This window comes from Chenopodium quinoa, unplaced genomic scaffold (genome assembly GCF_001683475.1).
Source record: "Chenopodium quinoa cultivar QQ74 unplaced genomic scaffold, ASM168347v1, whole genome shotgun sequence".
NCBI lineage: Eukaryota > Viridiplantae > Streptophyta > Magnoliopsida > Caryophyllales > Amaranthaceae > Chenopodium > Chenopodium quinoa.
This window is the reverse complement of record NW_018743331.1, coordinates 5,079,305-5,099,230: the sequence shown is the minus strand read 5'-3', so window position 1 is coordinate 5,099,230 and position 19,926 is coordinate 5,079,305. Positions and strand designations below refer to the sequence as shown.

At 36.7% G+C, this 19,926-nt stretch overlaps 1 protein-coding gene across 1 annotated transcript; it reads right to left on the bottom strand.

Moving 5' to 3' along the window:
- Window positions 1-957: 957 nt before the first annotated feature.
- LOC110737813 (organic cation/carnitine transporter 7-like) lies at window positions 958-5,839 on the bottom strand. The gene is made up of 5 exons (XM_021918160.1): window positions 5,571-5,839; window positions 3,150-3,387; window positions 2,270-2,771; window positions 1,837-2,039; window positions 958-1,743 (listed from the first exon to the last, which is right to left on the bottom strand). Exons 1-5 carry the CDS (start codon window positions 5,837-5,839, stop codon window positions 1,447-1,449), a joined length of 1,509 nt encoding a protein of 502 aa, XP_021773852.1. The 3' UTR covers window positions 958-1,446.
- Window positions 5,840-19,926: the final 14,087 nt, after the last annotated feature.

Sequence of the window (19,926 nt, the reverse complement as noted above, 5' to 3'; positions counted from 1 at the left end):
TGGACTTTTTTTCATACTACGTCCATTTCGTAAGACAGTAACTAAAAGACTTTTTTATAAACTCCATACACATTATTTGTATAAAAGTTTTCAGTTTTATCGAGCGGGAAAGATTGTACCTTTCAACCTTAAAGTTGAGGTTTAATCCATACCAGAGACACTTTATAAACATCGAACCAAAAAAACCATGATGGTTGAAATACAATCAGTCTTTCTCCTTACCTTTAAAAATATCTTAATGTAAAAAAAAAAAAAAAATAAAAAGAAAAAAAAAAATTGATGAGGAATAAGCGTGTTAATAAGCCGAGCTGAGACCAAGCCCAAAGAGACTCGGCTTAACTTGGCTAGGCTCGGTACTCTATCAATCATTGATCGAGGCTACGGCTATTAATCAAGCGAGTCGATCATCAGCTCAAGTATTTCAATTTGACTCATAAACAACCTGCTTCATGCTGGACTTCTATGTCTTTACCAATTCAAAATCAGCAAGCCCAACAGAATTAAGATAAAGTATTTGACTCATAAACAACGTGCTTCATGCTGGACTTGTATGTCTAGCCCAATTCAAAATTAGCAAGCCCAACAGAATCAAGATAAAGTAAAAGTTTAATCTGTTATCATATACACCGTAGTACAATTAGACTTTGTATTGTTAGATACTTATATTAATGTATTATTGTATAGCAGTTTACAGTCAATATAAACTCTTAAGTTAATGTGTTTTCAATTGTTAATTTTCATATCAACATATCAAATGATGGTTAAATAACTTCATTTTAATTGTTTAATTTGATAGGAATTGGAGGATCATCCATGTAGATGCTTAATTGGCATCAAAAAGTGAATATGTGATAATGTATACAAGTATAATGTATTAGGTTTTTCTATTTAATTAATTAAAAAATAAATTCTTCATAAAGACAGAGAGAGGAAGCTAAAAAAAAAAAAAAAAAAAAAGGAAGCTAAAAAAAAAAATTAACGAGAAAAATTTGCACCTGAAATTGACACGTTCTAAACACTCCTTTAGTATGAGGTTAAAAACTGTTATTGATGATGGATTTTGTAATTGAATGCAATATACATAATCATGATTCATACTACTAAAATGTGATATAAAACAATTAACATGTAAACATAAAGATGAAGAAAATGTGAATAAAAAAATTAATTGATCTCTAAAATTCTCAAAATTTAGTACAGGTACAAATCCTATACTTAAACATCACATAATCAAAGATTCCATGCTATCTTCTTAGGAGAGTCCTTTTGCTCAAACAAGTTCACTAATTAGTGGCAACTAAACTAAGACATTAAAACAAATAGTTATCACTACCTTCTTTATATTTGATAAAAAAAAGTACCTAAAACATACAAACTCCTGAATAAAAAGATCAGAAGTTTGAAAAACTAAGAAGTTTCATAATTCCCTTGTAATTGCTAAGAGTCCTAGGCATTATTCAAAGTTGGAGGTCTTTGCACATCTATCTCTTCTTTGGTAACTTTCTTTCTATCATGCTTAGTACTACCAACACTATCAGTCAATTCGCGGCCTTTAGTTTCATATGGAATGAGCAAGACAGCAACGGCTGTAGCCAAGACTACACCGGCAAAAAACAGGACAGCTTCCTTTTGATGACATCCTTGTACTAAGGCTACAGCCACGACAGGGCTGACCATACCGCCAATTCTTGCCATAGAGCTTGCAGTTCCAAACCCGGTATTTCTTACAGATGTTGGATATATCTACATTGTACAATAAAAACAAAACAAATTTAAAAGTCATATAGAAAAGATTATTGAAAAAATTGAGTGAAATGTACAAGGTTGTTGACATACCTCAGGAGCAAAAATGAAAGCAGTAGTAAATGTTCCCATAATACATGCTCGAGAACCAAACATAAGAACGGTTGTTAAAGTTTCAGATCGACGGGCTACCAAAGGCACCAAGAACGCGCAACAGGCAGCTAACATAAGTGCCATTGAATTCTTACGCCCAATTCGATCAATTAGTAGTCCAACAATGACAAGGCCGGGGAATTCTTCAAGAATTGACAAAAAAACATGTCAAAAGTGTGTTCATTTTATCAAAGTTACATTGTAATAGGAAGTTAGTTGATAGAGTATAAAACATATTCCTAGCTGATGATTTAATCCCAGAAATATGTTTTATAATCTATCATGTTAGTGGATCAACTCAACCAAAAGATTAAGCTGATGGTTGAATCACATGAATATGTTTTGTACTCTGTCATTAACTAACAAAACATACCTGCAATACTAGTGATGAAGACTTCCTTATAATTGATACCAGCACCGGGACTATTATCCTCGACGTTGTTCTTGTTAGGACCACATACATTGTCATTGTTTAACTGAGTAGTGAGTAACACGAGACCATAGTAAGCTAAGGAATTTCCAAAGAACACGACCCAAAGAAGTATTGTTGTACGGATCAATTTTGGTGAAAGGAGTATCATAATTGATCGTTGTACACTCATTTCTGTATCCTTCCAATTTTTCGATACAGCACCATCATCTTCGACGAAATTTTGTTCTTCTAGTTCCATATCAGTTGCGAGAATCCCAGGAGGCAGTTCTTTGCCATTTACTTTGGCCATTTTTTCCAATACCTGAAAGGCCTCGGCTTTTCTACCTTTCAAACATAAGTACCTTGGTGACTCGGGTGTAATTAGGTAGAATATGAGCAAAACAAATGAGGGCAAAGCTGATAGACCCAGCAACCATCTCCATCCTAACCTCGGCATTACAACCTATCAAATTTGAAGGAATTTGAGTTCTTTTGACTTGCTTTTATGTCACAAATTTAGTTGTTGGCACTTAACATTGAAAAAATATGTACAAAAAAAATAAGTGAACAAGTAAACAAACATTTTTAGGTGTATAAATGTTTGCACATTATTCTTAAACGTTAAAAAAAATGCAATTAACATTAATAAGGGCAAATAAGTAACAAACATTTTTAAGGGCATTAATGTTCACAAACTATTTATAAGAGTTTTTCAAACTTTTTAAACGGTAGGGATTATTAGCTTTAAGAATAATCTGAGTGAGTCTGAGTAACATAGAAATAAAAAAAGTCGAAACTAAAAAAATGTGGTAAGGGAAGAAAGAGCTAGTAGTGAACATACCCAGGCTAAGGCAGACTCGACAATAGAACCAACCGTCCAAAAGGCTTGGAAAAGGACTAACCATGTACCGCGACTAGGTGCAGGTACAAATTCTAAAAACCAGGTTAGTAGTACAGGACCAGCGCCGAGGCCATTGCCTACAATGCAACGTGATATTAGCAAGACTGCGTAATTTGGAGAACCTGCACTTAGACATCCAGCTGCAGCAGTTAATACTGCTGAGAACATATATCCTTTCCTGATACAAATTTGTTGGTATTATATGAGATTCATAAATTTGGATAGCAATGGAAATAATTAAGTTATATACATTAGAAAATATGTGATTGTAATAAAAATGTAGAATTTTAACAAAGATATTGACATAAAAATAAATAAATTTATAAAAATGAAAGTATGCACATCTCTAAATTTGATCTGATAATGTTTCTTATCCAACATTTGCTGATCATGTATTCATGTGAATGAGTCATACAAGTAAATTGTTTGGATTAAAATTATTCAACCATGTTGAGTTTGATACTGAAGAATTGTGCAAGTAAATTGTTTGGATTAATTTAAAATATATACTAATTTAATACTACTATCAAAGATAATGACTTAAACCCAAAAAAAAAAAAAAAAAAAAAAAAAAGGAAAAATTAGAAATAATAATCCCAATTTTCATAAATTTGCTAGATTAATACCAATTTTGGATTATTCAAGAATAATCCGAATTTTGGGGGTCCTTCCTTTTCTTCAATCCCAAATACTGGTTACCGATTGAATGGGTAAAAAAAAAATTTTGTTAAAGTGACACGTGTCATAAATTAATTGGTTAAAAAAAATATAAAAATATAAAAATTAAAAAAAAAAAACCAAAATAAAAAAAAAACCACTAAAAAAAAAACACCAACAAATCACCCAACCCTCCACCCCTGCTCACCGAAACCCCCAACCCCACCCACTGTCCTCTCCTTCTTTCACCAAAAAACCCATGCTCAGACCGTGAAACCTGACCCCGACCCTCCCCCACCCTTGAAAACACCATCTCCAACCCCTATCTGACGTCCTTCATCCCGAGACCCCTATTCCCAGCCCCACCCGTTGTTGGCTTCCCCTCTTGCCTCACCAAACACCACAGCCACCCCAGCCGCAGCCACTGACCTTGAAATTACCAAACAAACTCTATTTCAATCAAAAAATACACATCAACCAAAACTGCAACCCTAATTTATTTTCAACAATTTTCAAGCAATTACATTTCATATATGTCTTCATTTCGTGAATTGATTAATCAAATAAAATGTAATTCGGTTTAATTTGAAGAATAAAAGCTGTCCTTTGAAAATTGAGGAAGAAAGGTCTGGTGTTTTCCGGGGGGGGGGGGGGGTGTGGTTTTAAAGGGTTTTCATCGAGTGGAGGAAGAGATTTCAGGGGAGGGAGTGGTCGTTGGAAAACAGGAAAAGGAGATAAGGAGGGAGGTTGGGAGTCCCCAAACCAGTGCGTAGGGAGGGGAATTAGCGGCATTGGGGGAGGGGAATTAGCGGCGCAGGGCGGTGATGGTGGTTTAGATGGTAGTGGAGGTCCGACGGTCCGACGAGGGAGGTGGGTAGGTTGGGGGGCCTGCCGGAACTCTTAGGGTGGTAGGGGTTTTGGCTGGGTGGTTTTTTTTTGTAATTTTTTTTATTTTTTTTTTATTTTTTTTTTGGGATCAATTAAGACTTTACACGTGTCAAGTGACTTGATATAATAGGTCATTGACTTTTGTTGATCGGTTAGAGATTAAAGAAGACCTCCAAAGTTCGGATTATTACAGAATAATCCAAAGTTGGAATTATTCTAGCAAAATTCATGAAAGTTGAGATTATTATTTCTAATTTTTCAAAAAAAAAAAAACAAGAAGATCTATTCTACAAACAAATCTAATTAAAATGTTTACCAACCCAAAGATAATAAATAGCACTTCCAAATAGGGAGTCCGTCACCTATCATTCATCGGGTGTACCTACCTTTAGGTACACCAAAACTTTGAATAAGTTATAACATTTTGTATTTATTTGCTCATTTTAAAAGAGAAATTATTTGCATCATAGAAATTGAGATAAAGATATAAACTCTACAAACTATATAAACTCAAAATAATTTGGTTTATAGGAAGTTAATTTTAAAAAAAATATAAAAAATGATATTTTCGTTTTTTTATTTTAACTAAGGTAATACTTTGTACAATTTTATGTACTAGAAAATTGTTAAAAGGGGCACATGATGACCACGCGTCACCTGCCCCTACACACATATACAGTCGATCATATAATAATGAATAATAGTAGCAATAGTAATATTCCATAACAATAACAATAACGATAATTATATTAATAGTAACCGGGAAATACAACCTGAAAAATGACATGCATCGGGTATCATAGGGTTTAGGTATACCTTCTTCCATATTTATCAGAAACAAGACCCCAAGAATATGCTCCAACGAGCATACCTGCAAACACAACGGTAGTGATAAGACTTTCCTGAGCAGCACTAAGCTTCCATTCGAGTTTAACGGCCGGTCCGACGAATGACAAGATCATCATCTCCATTGCTTCTGCAATCCATCCCATTCCAGCATATCCAAGTACTAAATATTGGTATTTTCCAAACCCTAATTTCACTAGTGCATCATCCACACTATACGTTACACTTGAATCCGTCATTTTTCTACAATCATGTAACAAAAGTATATTCGAATTTTAGTAAAATATTTTTACATCTCAATATAAAACAATCTTCAAAAAATGATTGCTAATGTAATTGGTTATAAATACATACCACTAGATTTGGAATATGTTGTGTTCCACTAGTGAAGAGAGGCGATGATATCGTTAGTTATTGTTTGTCATGCAACTTTATCGTTCAAAAATCTATAAAAGAATATATATATTAGTGACTAATAAATATTAAAATTGCTATCAACATATACTTTGTACAAGACTTTTCTCTAAATGGCAACACTTGGGACCAAATCCTATTACAAAACTTTCAACAAAATTCTAATGTACAACACCCATAATTTTTGTCTTTCATTTAATTAAAGACACAATTTTTTTTAAAAAAAAAATATATATAAGTAGTTTTCTTTGTTTCTTGTCATTAATTGATTAGTAATTTTTATCTAATTTCTACAACTTTGTTGAAACAATTAAAAAGTATTGACCCTCATTCTATCATGGTTGGCCTTGATCATGTAATTATTATTACAATACATAGTATTTTGCTTCCACCAATGATTAGAGACATTATTGTTACATTCATATAAATTAAATACAGGTGAAAATTTATCACTAAGAAATTTACAAATTATAAATATATATAGGATAATGTAACTGAAATTAAGTTCAATGCAAAATGCTACTTATGAAAAGAACATGTAACTAATATATACCAATATAGTTGGAATGTTATACTTAATTAATCCTGATTTTGGGCAATGTGACGATTTCAGATGACAACAATGTAAGAGGTACACAATCTTATATCACTAAAAAGTTTAGAAACTAAAATAATAATGGTTAGAAAAACGATCAATTAAGGTTCAAGAAGAGTATAAAAATTAAAGTTTTTATTTTCTTATAAAATGACTTTCGCCTTGATAAAAAGATAGAAATAGAGTTGGAAACTTTTTATAGAAAAGAATGGCAATGAGAAACTGTGGTTGGATTTGGAGTTTGAGGTAAAGTTGTTGTGAATGAGTTCAATCGAATAATGAATATTTATAGAAAGATTATAGGTTTTCATATAAAGAGAAATTAAAGGAAATAAGTAACCACTTTTCTAATAACAAGTTAGTAAAATCAACAACTTACTTGATAATAGTTAGATTTACTTGCAATACTCCGTATTACTAATTCTAACATATGAATTTCTCCTAACTTACAGGAAAGATTTGGACATTATTTTTTGTATAATATTCTGATTGAAAAACATCTACAGCCTAATCTATTAATTATTACTAAAAATGGAAATAGCTGACATCATTATCTCCCCAAACTGTATACGTGTTGCTTTCTCATTAAAAAAATTCCCGCCTAATGCACTTATGATGTCATATATATTTTTGGTTATTTTTTATTTTTAATCATTTTTATTTCAATTTTTTTACTGTGTCAATAAATGAATAAATAAATAATTATTATTTTTTGGTAACTATGAATATTTATTATTATTATCAACAAAAACCTACAAGTCAAATGATTTACAAGAAATTAGTGGGGAGCCGAGATACAATCTGGGCCCCCACCCCTCTAGCTATAGTGAACCCAATCATGTTGAAGATGTGAGCAGCTGCACGAGCACCAATATCCTGAGTCCTAACGAACGCCTGAACCCGCTTCAGCAACGCAACAACATCCTTCTCTAATTCCCCCAATGAAGAAAAGGAGAAAGAAGAAAACCATAGCCAATAGCTCTGCAACGCGCCCCATACTTGTCTCGCTTCCGTTGAGCCGCAGCCGACACAACACGACCAGGAATGAAGTCAGACAACCCAGATTGTGTCAATGGAGAAGACCCCGTCAAGTCAACACATACATCTAGGCCTCTATCCCAAGAATAAAGCAACACATCTGCTGGTCGAAGAGCCCCATCGTTCCCTCCAGTCAACCTAACGTTGACCTCCTTCCTTGCAGAAATCCCAGAGTGGAAACAAATATCAACAAGGGTATCACGAACAACATTGTGCCGATGTTTAATACCCACCATCCCAGCACAAGACACTGCATGATCCCCAAAACAATCCCCATCGAAAACTCTTGAGCAAGCAGAACAAGGTGTCGAAACGGAGAACAAGGGAACACCCAACCGGTAGCAAAGAACACAACGGTAAGTCTTACCATTCATAGTCTGACCCAAACCTGATATCGGGACCGCTCGCAACCAGGCAGAAGTGTGATCCCCCTGCTGGGACTTCCATAAGGCAACCTGACGCTGAGATAAGCAGAAAGTGGATTCTACAGATGCAGTGACCTTCGTGAAATATATATCTGCCAATTTCTTCATGAGTTTGGGGGCAGCGATCTCACTAGGGTTACGCAAAAGGTCAGTCTCCACATTCCTATTAAAAAGACTAAGAGCGCCATCGAAGGCCGGACCTGGACCAACAATACCAGAATTGCGAAGAAGCGAAGCCTGAAGACCAGAAGACTGCAAACGCGACGCAAGGAAAGCATAGTGTCGAACATCACCCGCTAAATAGACACCCAATCCACCATAAGAAAAAGGTAAGTTGGCTAGTCGCCATTGCCAATCACCAAAACCTGGCCCCGAAGCAGTTACAATGCGCTCCAAAGAACCCCGAAGGGCCACATCAAAAGAAATTTAGGCCGCTTCAAAAAGACGAGGAGGACAAGTGCACATAGAAAAGTAGAGTTTTGAAACCCCAGTACACGCACGAAGCAGTAAGAACTCACATTGGGGATCCTCAAGCTTAGCAACAGCATCCATGAGCACAATGGTCTTCGACAATCTCTGCGAAACAAGCTCACCACAGAAAGAGGCATCCACACTGACGGGACCACCAAGCAACTTAACACCATGAACAGGACGAGCAATATCTAGAGGAAAGACACCGACCAGACGGCTACGTGGGTCCTCCGTGGGCCAGAAAACTTCCGTTTCCTCAACGTTAACATGGACCGAGACGAGGTCCCTCCACCAAAATCAACTCCATAAACTTCCCTACCACCAAGGTGTCACGAATATTATTATTATTATTATTATTATTATTATTATTATTATTATTATTATTATTATTATTATTATTATTATTATTATTATTATTATTATCTTTTTAAGGTTTTAATGTTATTTTGTGTATGTGCGTGGTTTTTTTCTTTTCTTTTTTTTAACTAAGGATTGTGCAAGCAACCTAACTATGAAGTCATGTACTAATAATATGGATGTTTGTTATACAAAAATGAACTAATGTTGTCGGTAAATGTTTTCATTGTTTTGTATTTCCAAACTGCTTCTATTTATTTAAATTACAAGTATTTTTAATTTGTATTTCGAACTCTTAGATGACATATAAATTCGTATGCATATGGTTTGATTAGATCGGATTGGTCGGCTTTCATTTTTATATTTTGTTACTTATGTAATTTATATATGATGACATATATGTTTTTATGATCTAATTTTTAAGTATGTCCGGATTAATAAATAACAGAAATAAGTTATTTCATTCCAATAATTTTTTTAATCCGTGCATCGCACGGGCCTAATCTAGTAATAATACTAATAGAAGATATTTGAAAAAAATCGGTGTAATTTTGTTGTTAAGTAATACAAATTTTATACTTATTAATACATGCAAATTTTAAATACATAGTTTTTTTATTTCCTTGTTAATAATGATTCAAATATTTGTTACTAATGATTTAAATATTATTGATCTCTACTTGTTATAATCTTCATAAGAACGGTCAATTCTTCATAATAAATTATGTGAAAGTGTAAATATTGTCAAAACATTATTGATTCTAAAATCCAAATATTTTTACTCATGAAAATGAAAATAACTCTCAATGATAAAATAATAATAATAATAATAATAATAATAATAATAATAATAATAATAATAATAATAATAATAAAAGTGTATATTGCATTAGCTTTTTAGAACACTTATTTGGGGACATTTTTTTTTTTTAATATATTATTTGTTGAGACATGTATGTTGATGACATAGAATTAAAAGTGCAACCATTAGATAGAGTGTATTTTGACCAAAGTAATGAAATATACGGAGTGTATATTTTTAGTTACACTTTGTATATAATCTTTGACTGTGTTGAGTTAGATCCCTTATTATAGATAGACTGTTGTGAAATAAAGGGAATAGGAGAAAGTAGGGGAGAGAATAGATCGATATTCTTATTACTGAATGATGTGGTGTGTACGTGTATATATATATATATATATACACACACACACACACACACACATGTGATACAATTAGGGTTTCCTTGTAGAATAATAAGCCTAGTATATATAGAATATCCTAGAATAATCATAAGGGTATAATGGACATCCACTAAATACATATATTATATAACACTCCCCCTCGGATGACCATTATCGAATAGTGTGCCTCGTTAAAACCTTACTAGGATAAACCCGATGGGATAAAAACCTAGTGAAGGAAAAAGAGTACAACACTTTCGTAATACGCCTTGACATGCTGCCTCGTTAAAAACTTACTAGGAAAACCCAATATGGGACAAAACCATGGTTAAGGGAAAAAGAGTGCAGCGCGTATTTTCTCCCCCTGATGAATGCAAAACTTGAGATCTTCCAATGTAATGAATCCAATGCCTTAGTAACTTCACACTTGTAGCTGAATAACATTCATTGATAGTTGATCCTCCCTGATCAAACTTGAATCTTCACTGTAAAGCATCTTCATTTATCCATACTTGTGAGAACAATATCTATGTTGCGTTTACCACTATCTTATATGACATTTTTGTTACAAGTTGCCTTACCATCAAAATTATGCCTACTTCTGGATGTCGTAAAAGTAGCTATTGATAATCAAATATTGATAATAATTTATGGCAACTCGTGATATTTTGATATCATTATCTAAACTTATACGAATTAGTAATAATATAACATAAGTATTATTATATACTTTACTCATGGTTCTTCTGGACCATAAGATGATTATCCTTACTGTAATATAGCTCTTTACTATTCTTCTTTAGACATTTTGCATTTTATACGGGAGTTTTTCAATAAATATAAAAATCGATTAACTCTCACTTGGTTACACTTCAGGTTGATATTTCAATAACTTAGTCACCAATACTCTCCATGAGTTTGATAACAATATCAACATTGTCATTTTTCAAAATATAGAATTTGAAGGGCTAGATATATGAATACGTTGTATATAAGTTCTTCGGGAACTTTGCATACATGATTCATAACATGCTATTGGATCATCATCATATAAACTTTCATCACAATTATAAGCCCATCGGAGTATAAATTTTTTTCTTATAAGCCTTCATCATAATTATAAACTCGTCATATCATAAACATTCACATATAACATAATTGTTGTATAGAACTAATGCATGCAATATGAGATGTAGAATTCATGATAAAACATTAAACAAAATGTATGTGTAATGAGTAATGCATCAAACTACATCCTATACTTACAATGAGTAATTCATAAATCTAAAACTCAAACATGCACATAAATAAAAGACTAAAAAATGTAAACACTGTACAGTGTGGATTTCAGAAATCCATTTTCTGATTGGACTACTAGTCCATGATAAATTTTTTATTTATTATCTTAGTTTCATGTCGACATAAAAAATGGACATATATTTTTTATCCCTTATTCACAAGTCCATTCCTTCTTCATATGCATATTATTTATCGGTTCCATCATATACCGGTATCATATAATTCCTCAAGATACAATTTGAATTTGCATGCTATTTTGACAATGATATCTGAATACATTTCTCATTGGTACCATCATAAATTTTCTTACACCATAGGCCATTATTGTAATAATTCAGATATCTATACCACTTTTGGGGTATTTCATACACTATGGTATTTATATACTATCATACTATTAATAGTGTTAACTGCATTATCTTGGAACCGATCATATCATAGAACCTACATTTCAGGTGTAGTGATTCAAATATAATTGGCAAGATTTTATCTCAATGTATACACATAATATGACCAAAATGTATCTTCAACGCTATGCAACATGAGTCATAACTGAATACAAATCAAATCATAAATGTGTAACAAATCTTGATACAAAAGTTGGCATGTAACTTTACAAAGTACCAGTAGAGGGATCAACTAATTATAATATTATAATTTTGCCAACTTACACTAATTCTTCTCCCCCTAAGTTGGTAAAATATCTCAAATATTGGGGCAATTCTTCACCAACTTAGAATATTATTTTATGTGCAACAAATCTTGCAGGATAATCATATTCAACAAATTTCCAACAAATTTATATCTCTTCTAGAGAATAATGAAATTTTGCTCTTTTCTAGAGATCAATGTTAATAGGGAGTCATAAATTGTGCAGTTGTCTCTTTTGTTATTCTATCTCTTATGTGCTGACATAACTGACATAAAATAGCCCCAATCAAGAGATTAATTTATTATTTAACTTGTATGCAAATTCATGACCTTCTAATTCTTCAAATACTTTAATAATAAGTTTCTAATTACTCAAAATCACTACACATATAAGTTTTAGTGAGCTTCTGGCCACTTATTACTTGTTCACATGCAAAATAGTTCAAAACTAACATATAATATCCTGAAATTTCTTCAAAATAAACTATTAAATCACAATCTAAATATAGCTTAATCTCAATGTTATGTTTTGCCATTCAATTCATTCATATATCTAACATGAGATACCGTCAGCACATAATTAATTTTTTTTCATGTCAAATGAAACATTGATTTTCTAAATCGGGTAATTATTGAACCCGGATGGCCTAATTTAATCATCACATCCAGTCACTTCTATAAATTTGAACTTTGGTCAGTTTTCCAACACTACTGATCACTTAAATTTACTTTATGCACGGCCATGACTATGATTTAATATTAGAACACTAACACGTGTTTCTTGATACAATTGGCAAGACAATCAACTAATACTTTATCCAATAATTACTCATACTCTGTTGGAGTTTTTTACTATAATCTTGATACATGTTAATCTTGTTGGACATTTAATACTCTTTTGGAGTCTTTTACATAATCATGGAACATATGGATTTTACTAAAAGTGATTTTTCCTAGAAATGTAATGGGATTTATCATTTACTTCATTAGTAACCAATGTTATCCTTCTGGGACATTAATTGTAACTGGACCATTTACAGCTGATATATAGTCAATGACATTTATTCATATCCATCTTCAGGATGGTGTCATTGTAAATATGTAATATTATGTGATCGCTTTTATTAAATAAATTATTGACATTGATATTAAAGCTAATGTATGCACAACTGACCATCATATAATTCATGTGCAAGGATTATATATAATAATGAAATAAATATCTCCCCCTAATCCTTGCATATAGGGGATATGAAATTAATCCAAGTTATCCAAAAATCTTGAAATCCCTTGCACTTTTTAAGCCATAAATTCTTTGGTAATGTCATGTATCAAGCAAAGAAAAATATTCTTATAAAACTTTTGTTCCTTTTGCCCAGTAATATTAATCTTTATATTGAATATAAACTATGGGCATGAAATTATGTAAACTATGGACATAATAAATACATTTTTCAATTAATTTGCTCAAAATAGCATGTTTAATTTCTTGAACTCATAACACTATTCTTTGCTCAAATAGATAGTCTTATGAACTTTTCCATAAATTATATATATAATCATGAAAACAACATGCAAATATACTTGTTAATTCTTCAATAATCATAAGATTTCTCATTCATTTTTGAGAATGAGCTAATAAGTGTCGCATGACATATATAGGAACACATTAGTTTTGTGAACGGAGAATAATCTAGTCAACATACTTTCAAAACCATTAGACATTTCTAGATTGTTCTAGAAGATTTCTAACCCATTATAAATTTAAGGAACTTCAAGTTCATATGTTCGAGAATCTATGTTTAATATACACATCATTCCAATAATCCAGCTTCATGTATTATCGTGTCTACTAAACGATTATACCTTACTAAAAAAATATTTACAAAAATGAAACCTTCAGTTTAAATAAAGTAACTTAACTTAATTCAAATAAAATAATTAGACAATCTACACACTTTAGAACAAGAAGTGATTTGGGTAAAAATACCCATGTCACGTGGCCCAATCAGAATGGGACACATGTCACCCCATGACATGTCCAATAAAGGCCACTCACCAGATGACACGTGGCATTCCAAATCAGCAAGGGAAAATGACGGCCTTCAGGGCCCAATTCCCGAGAAAGCCGTAAAAAGGCGCAACCCACCAAATCTAGGTCAGAATGACCTAGAAAAGGGCATGTTTTCCAATGACCCTATAAATAGGGAGATTTCCCCCATTTTTGGGACACATTCATTAATTACAATACAAGCAATTCTCTCTCATCAGAGAAATCCCCTGATCTCGGAATCCGAGGAGATCTCACTTTACTTTCCGCACCTTTTCACTTTCTCCGTACACGTTCTAACTTGATCGTTGGAGGCGGAATTCCAACCAACCGAAGTCTCCATTGTTTTGCAGGTACAGGCGCTCGGAAACCAGTCTTGGTGACGTAAATCTCCCGAGGGACAAAAACCCCAAAATATTTGGCGTCGTCTGTGGGAAGAGTACCTCTAAGATGGTTTCTCAAGAGATTGTACCGCTTCCTGAGAATGAACAGCCTACGGCTGAGGTCTATTCAGACCATGATATGGAACCAGAGGTCAAAACATATACGGCTGCAGATGGATCCCTCATTACAAGGCACATCCATTCCAAAGACAACAAGGAGCGGGGCGATGGTTAGGCAGGTCTGAGTAAGCCATCCGGCCAGCCCCAGGCGGCAGGACAATCTGCTCATATCACCCGAGATGAGTTCATGAAATTCATGACAAATTTCAAGGGAGAGATGAAGGACCTAATCTCTAAGAGGACGGCTGGTCCCAACAAGGGTCAGTCGCCCAAGAAGCCTTCTCATTCTGAGAAGAACAAGTCCGTTAGGGACCGAGAGCCCACTCCGCATCCTAAAACAAAGGAGGTGACTCGGCCATTGATTAATCTATCCAAGTTCCGCTTCCCCGAGAAAGAGAAGAAGAAGGTCATTCGGCATGTTCAGCCGGATGGCACCAAGAGGACATTTTCTAATGCTCGCCTTTACATCGAGCAAAAGAAAAATCAGCAAATCTCTGAGTCGGCTTCAACGTCGAGTTTCCCAAACAGCTTCAAGAATACCTCGATGAGGTATTCTTAATCTGTTCAAGAGAGCCTGTCAGGCGGCCCGTTCGTCCATACATGTCCTCAGATGATTGGCTCGACCCCGTATGTGCCCCAGCAGCCATACATGCCGTATGCCCAACCTTGCATGCAGCCTTGCCTTTTCGGGGTTCAGGCAACATATAACGTCCAGCCACTGGACTGGCAGCTCCGGCTGCTAAAACTTAGGGAACAACCTTTTGCGTTCTCCAAGGAGATAACCATGGCGGCACAGCCAGCCAAGGTTTAGAATGTCATGGTGGGTACTTATGAAGGTACCACCAATCCAGAAGACCACCTGTTAGCATACACCCACCTCATGTACTTGCAGGGGTTGGATGCTGCCGCATGGTGCAGGTTCTTCTCAGCTACAATAAAGGGCATTGTCCAACAGTGGTTCAACAACTTGCCGGATGGGTGCATCAACAACTTTAGAACGCTTGCGTTCTTGTTCGCCTCAAACTTCTCCATAAACATACCCGCCAAAAAGACAAGCCTTGACTTGGGCACGGTACAACAGGGAGATAGGGAGGGGATCTACTCATATTTCAGGCGGTTCAATCTGGTGAGAATCCAGATCCAAGGGCTGTCTGACGATGTTGCTTACACAAACTTCTTCAAGGGTCTGAAAGACGGGTCGACCTTTAAGTTCGACCTCGTCTAGAAGAGGATCTCCACTGTTTAAGAAGCGCTGATGGAGGCGGAAGCCTATATACAGGCGATCGAGCTCTGCTCCACTAGGAAACAGTCGGACTCCAAAAAGTCCGACAAACAAAAAGGAAGTCGGCAAGAACAACCGGCTCACAAGGCTGAAGATAGCAAGAAGAGAAAAGAAATTTGGGCGGTTGACGATTCTGATCATCCGTCCCAGAAGAAAAAGAAAGAGTTTAAACCGTACGTCCCAAAGTACAAGTTTTATAAAGACTACTACTCTATCCTCATGGAGATAAAAGACCGGATGATTATTGAGAAGCCCGCAGCAATAAAAGGTCCGGCCAAAAACCGGAATTAAGACAAGTACTGCCACTTCCATTAGGATATTGGCCATGACACTCACGACAACTATAGCCTTAAGCGGATGTTGGATAGATTGGTTGATAAGGGGGTGTTGAAATCTTACATCTCAAGTCTAAGGTGACCTAGAAGACGGACCCTAGACAACCGTAAAAAAAGCCAGCAAAGCCAACTAGTAGTTCGGACACTGACAAGGAGCCGATAAACACCATAGCAGGCAGCTTTGCTGGAGCGGGCCCGACAATCAGGGGCACCAAGGACCATGTCAGACAGCTGGATGTCAGCTCCGTCGATGAGGGCCAGACGTTTACCCAGAAATTTTCTAAGGTCATCATCACTGAAAAGGACCGGGGCAAAGTTTGTCGGCTGCATGATGACCCCATAGTCATTGATACTGGTAGCTCGTCTAACAACATCAGCTACAAGTGCTTGTCCAAGCTGAAGTACAGGCCCGACAACCTACACAAGGTCACTCACCCCTTGGTTGGTTTTGGGGGTGGAGTTGTGCACCAAGTCGGATAGATTGATCTACCCATCGGGCTTGGAGAGAAGGGAGACAGGCGCCACATGGTCGTTCGATTCTTGGTCGTAGAAGAGCTGACCTCCTATAATATGATTTTAGGCCGTCTGACTCCGAACGAATCTAAGGCCATCATTATCCCATCCTTCATGCTGCTGAAATTTGAGAAAGATGACGGTTCTGTTAGCTTCCCGAACGGGGACCAGAAGACGACTAGAGAGTGCTACCTCTCAGACGTCAAACCCACGGCGGTAGTAGCCAGTCAGGGTAAGGAGCCAATAGACCTTGACGATGTCAAGGAGCAAGAGCCTACCCCACCAGCAGTTGGCAAGAAAAGAAAGGCCAACCAGCTGGTGGCCGTAAAAAAATAGAAGCAATAGCAATCACTAACCTGGGAACGGTCAGATGACCTTCGTCCCCAACCGGCTGGAGAACATATGGATATTGCTCTGGACGACACTCGTCCGGAGCGTACTGTAATGGTTGGGACGGTTGCTTTTGCAAAACAGGGTGCATAATTGCACCATCTTTTGAAAAAGTTCAAGAATATTTTTGCCTTTGAAGTGGAAGAGATGCCAGGCATCAGCCTGGATCTCGCTGTCCAAAAGCTCACTATGGATCCGAAAAACAAGCATGTTCGGTAAAAGAAAAGAAGTCATGGCGAGGAGAGATCTTAGGCGGCAGTCGCCGAGGTCAATAAGTTGTTAGACGACGGGTTCATTCGGCAATGTCACTCCCAGACTGGGTTGCAAATGTTGTTCTTGTAAAGAAGTCGAATGTTACCTGGTGCATGTGTGTTGATTAAACTGACTTGAACAAGGCTCAACAGCCAGACATGCTTTGATGAGCTTTATGGATGTTTATTCTGGCTTCCATCAGATACCGCTGTGGAAAATAGATTAAGAGAAGACGACATTCGTCACTGATCAGGGGTTATTCTGCTATACTGTGATGCCGTTTGCCTTGAAGAATGCGTCTGCTACTTACCAACGTATGTTTAACTCAGTCTTCATTAATTAGATTGGAAGGAATGTAGAGGCGTACATTAATGACATGATAGTCAAATCCAAGCTACAGATGGATCACCTTGATGACCTCCAAGAAACCTTCACCACACTTAGGCGGCACAAGGTCTTGCTAAATCCCAAGAAGTTTGTCTTTGGTGCTGAGTCTGGGAAGTTTCTCGAATTTTTGATTGATCAAAGGGGGATAGAGACCAACCTAGAGAAGATACAGGCCGTCTCAGATCATTCCCTCAGTGCTGTTCTCCTTGTTAAGAAAGACAGCAATCAGCTCCCGGTCTATTTCATTAGCCATATGCTTCAAAATGCAGAGCTCTGGTACTCTATGATTGAAAAATTCGGTCTCGCCTTGTTCATGGCAGTCAAGAAGTTGAAACCTTACTTCTTGGCACATCCGATGGTTGTCTATACAGACCAACCCCTCAAGCGGCCAATGACAACTTTAGAGTCATCTAGACGAATGCTCAAATGGGCCATTGAAATGCAAAGTCTTGAAATCACGTTCGAACCGAGGAAGGCAGTGAAGGGTCAGGCGTTCGTCGACTTCATTGTTGAAATGACTAGGCCGATTGAACCGGAAAATCTTGATCAAGTTTGGAAAGTGTATGTAGACGGGAGCTCTACTATGAACGGCTGTGGTGTAGGGATTATATGTCAGTCTCTTGAGGGGGACAAATATGAGTATGCACTACGGTTCAAGTTTCAGGCCTCGAATAATGAGGCAGAGTATGAAGCCCTGCTAGCCGGTATATGCATCTGTAAGACGGCAGGGGCAAGAAATTGACGCCTGCTCTGATTCTCAGTTGGTTGTTAGCCAATACCATAGTGACTACGAGGCCACCCATCCGGCTATGATCAAATACTTGCAGGCGGTTAGAGCAGAGGATTGGACACTTGATGAATTCCATTTAAGTCAAGTGCCCAGGTCAGAGAACAATCAGGCGAATGCTCTTTCTAAGTGGCATCATCCGCCTCATGTGATACGCCTTGGTCAGTCTTCTGGGAGGTAATGGAAATACGAAGTATTGAAGAAGAATCCATTGGAGTCCTGGACCGAAGCTCAACCTGGATGGATGGCATCCGGGCTTATATGCTAGACGACACTTTACCGGATACATATCCAGAAATGGCTGCAATGGAAAAACGTGCGGCTAACTTTGAGATTCATAATGGAGAGCTTTTCAAGAAAGGTTATATGCAACCTCTTTTGAAATTCATCACCCCAGAAAAGGGGGAAAGAGATTCTAAAAGATGTACACTCGGGCTTTTATGCCTCGCACATAGGCGGCAGGTCTCTAGCAGAAAGGGCCAGGTGGTAAGGCTACTTCTGGCCCACTCTTAAGGCAGACGCCATGGAAATGGTGAAGAAGTGTGATAAGTGTCAAAGATTCGGCACACTCATACAGCGTCCGGTCACTGATCCGACGACTATTCATAAAATGGGGCATGGACATTCTAGGTCCATATACTCCTGTGCCAGGCGAACGCCAGTATATTTTAGTCACCGTTGACTACTTCACCAAGTGGGTAGAAGCAGAGGCGGTCAAAGGCATTAAGACAAAGGATGTCATCTCCTTCATCTGGAAGAATATCATCACCCGGTTTGGGGTACCTATGTCTATGTTCTTTGACAATGGCCCTCAATTTGAGACGCTTACCCTCTAGAATTGGCTGGGAGACCAAGGGATCTCTCATTGTTTTGCATCAGTCGGTCGTCCCCAGGCAAATGGCCAGGTTGAAACCTTCGACAAGCTAATCTCAGACGGCGTTAAAAAGAAAATTGAAAGGTCTGGCGGTCTATGGGCAGAAAAGTTAACTCATGTCCTATGGGCCATCAAAACAACAGCAAAAAGGGCAATCGGCGAAACCCCATTTCTCATGGTGTACGGTGCTAAAGCCGTCTTGCCCATTGAACACTATGAGCCGACTCTTCGAGTCATGCTATATGTTGAAGGTGCAAATTGGGAGGCCATGCGGCTAGCATTGGACTCACTCTCGGAGCGCAGGGGCAATGCCGCCTTGCGTCATGAGATATACCGTCTGAGAATGACTAGAGCCTATAACAAATGAGTGCACAAACGGCCCTTGAAAGTAGGGGACTTTGTGTAACGGAAAATGGAGGCAACCGGTAGGGCCAATGAGCAAGGCAAGTTGACGCCCAATTGGTAAGGTCCCTACCGGATCTATAAGGAAGTAAGAGGCGACACCTACCGTCTGGAAA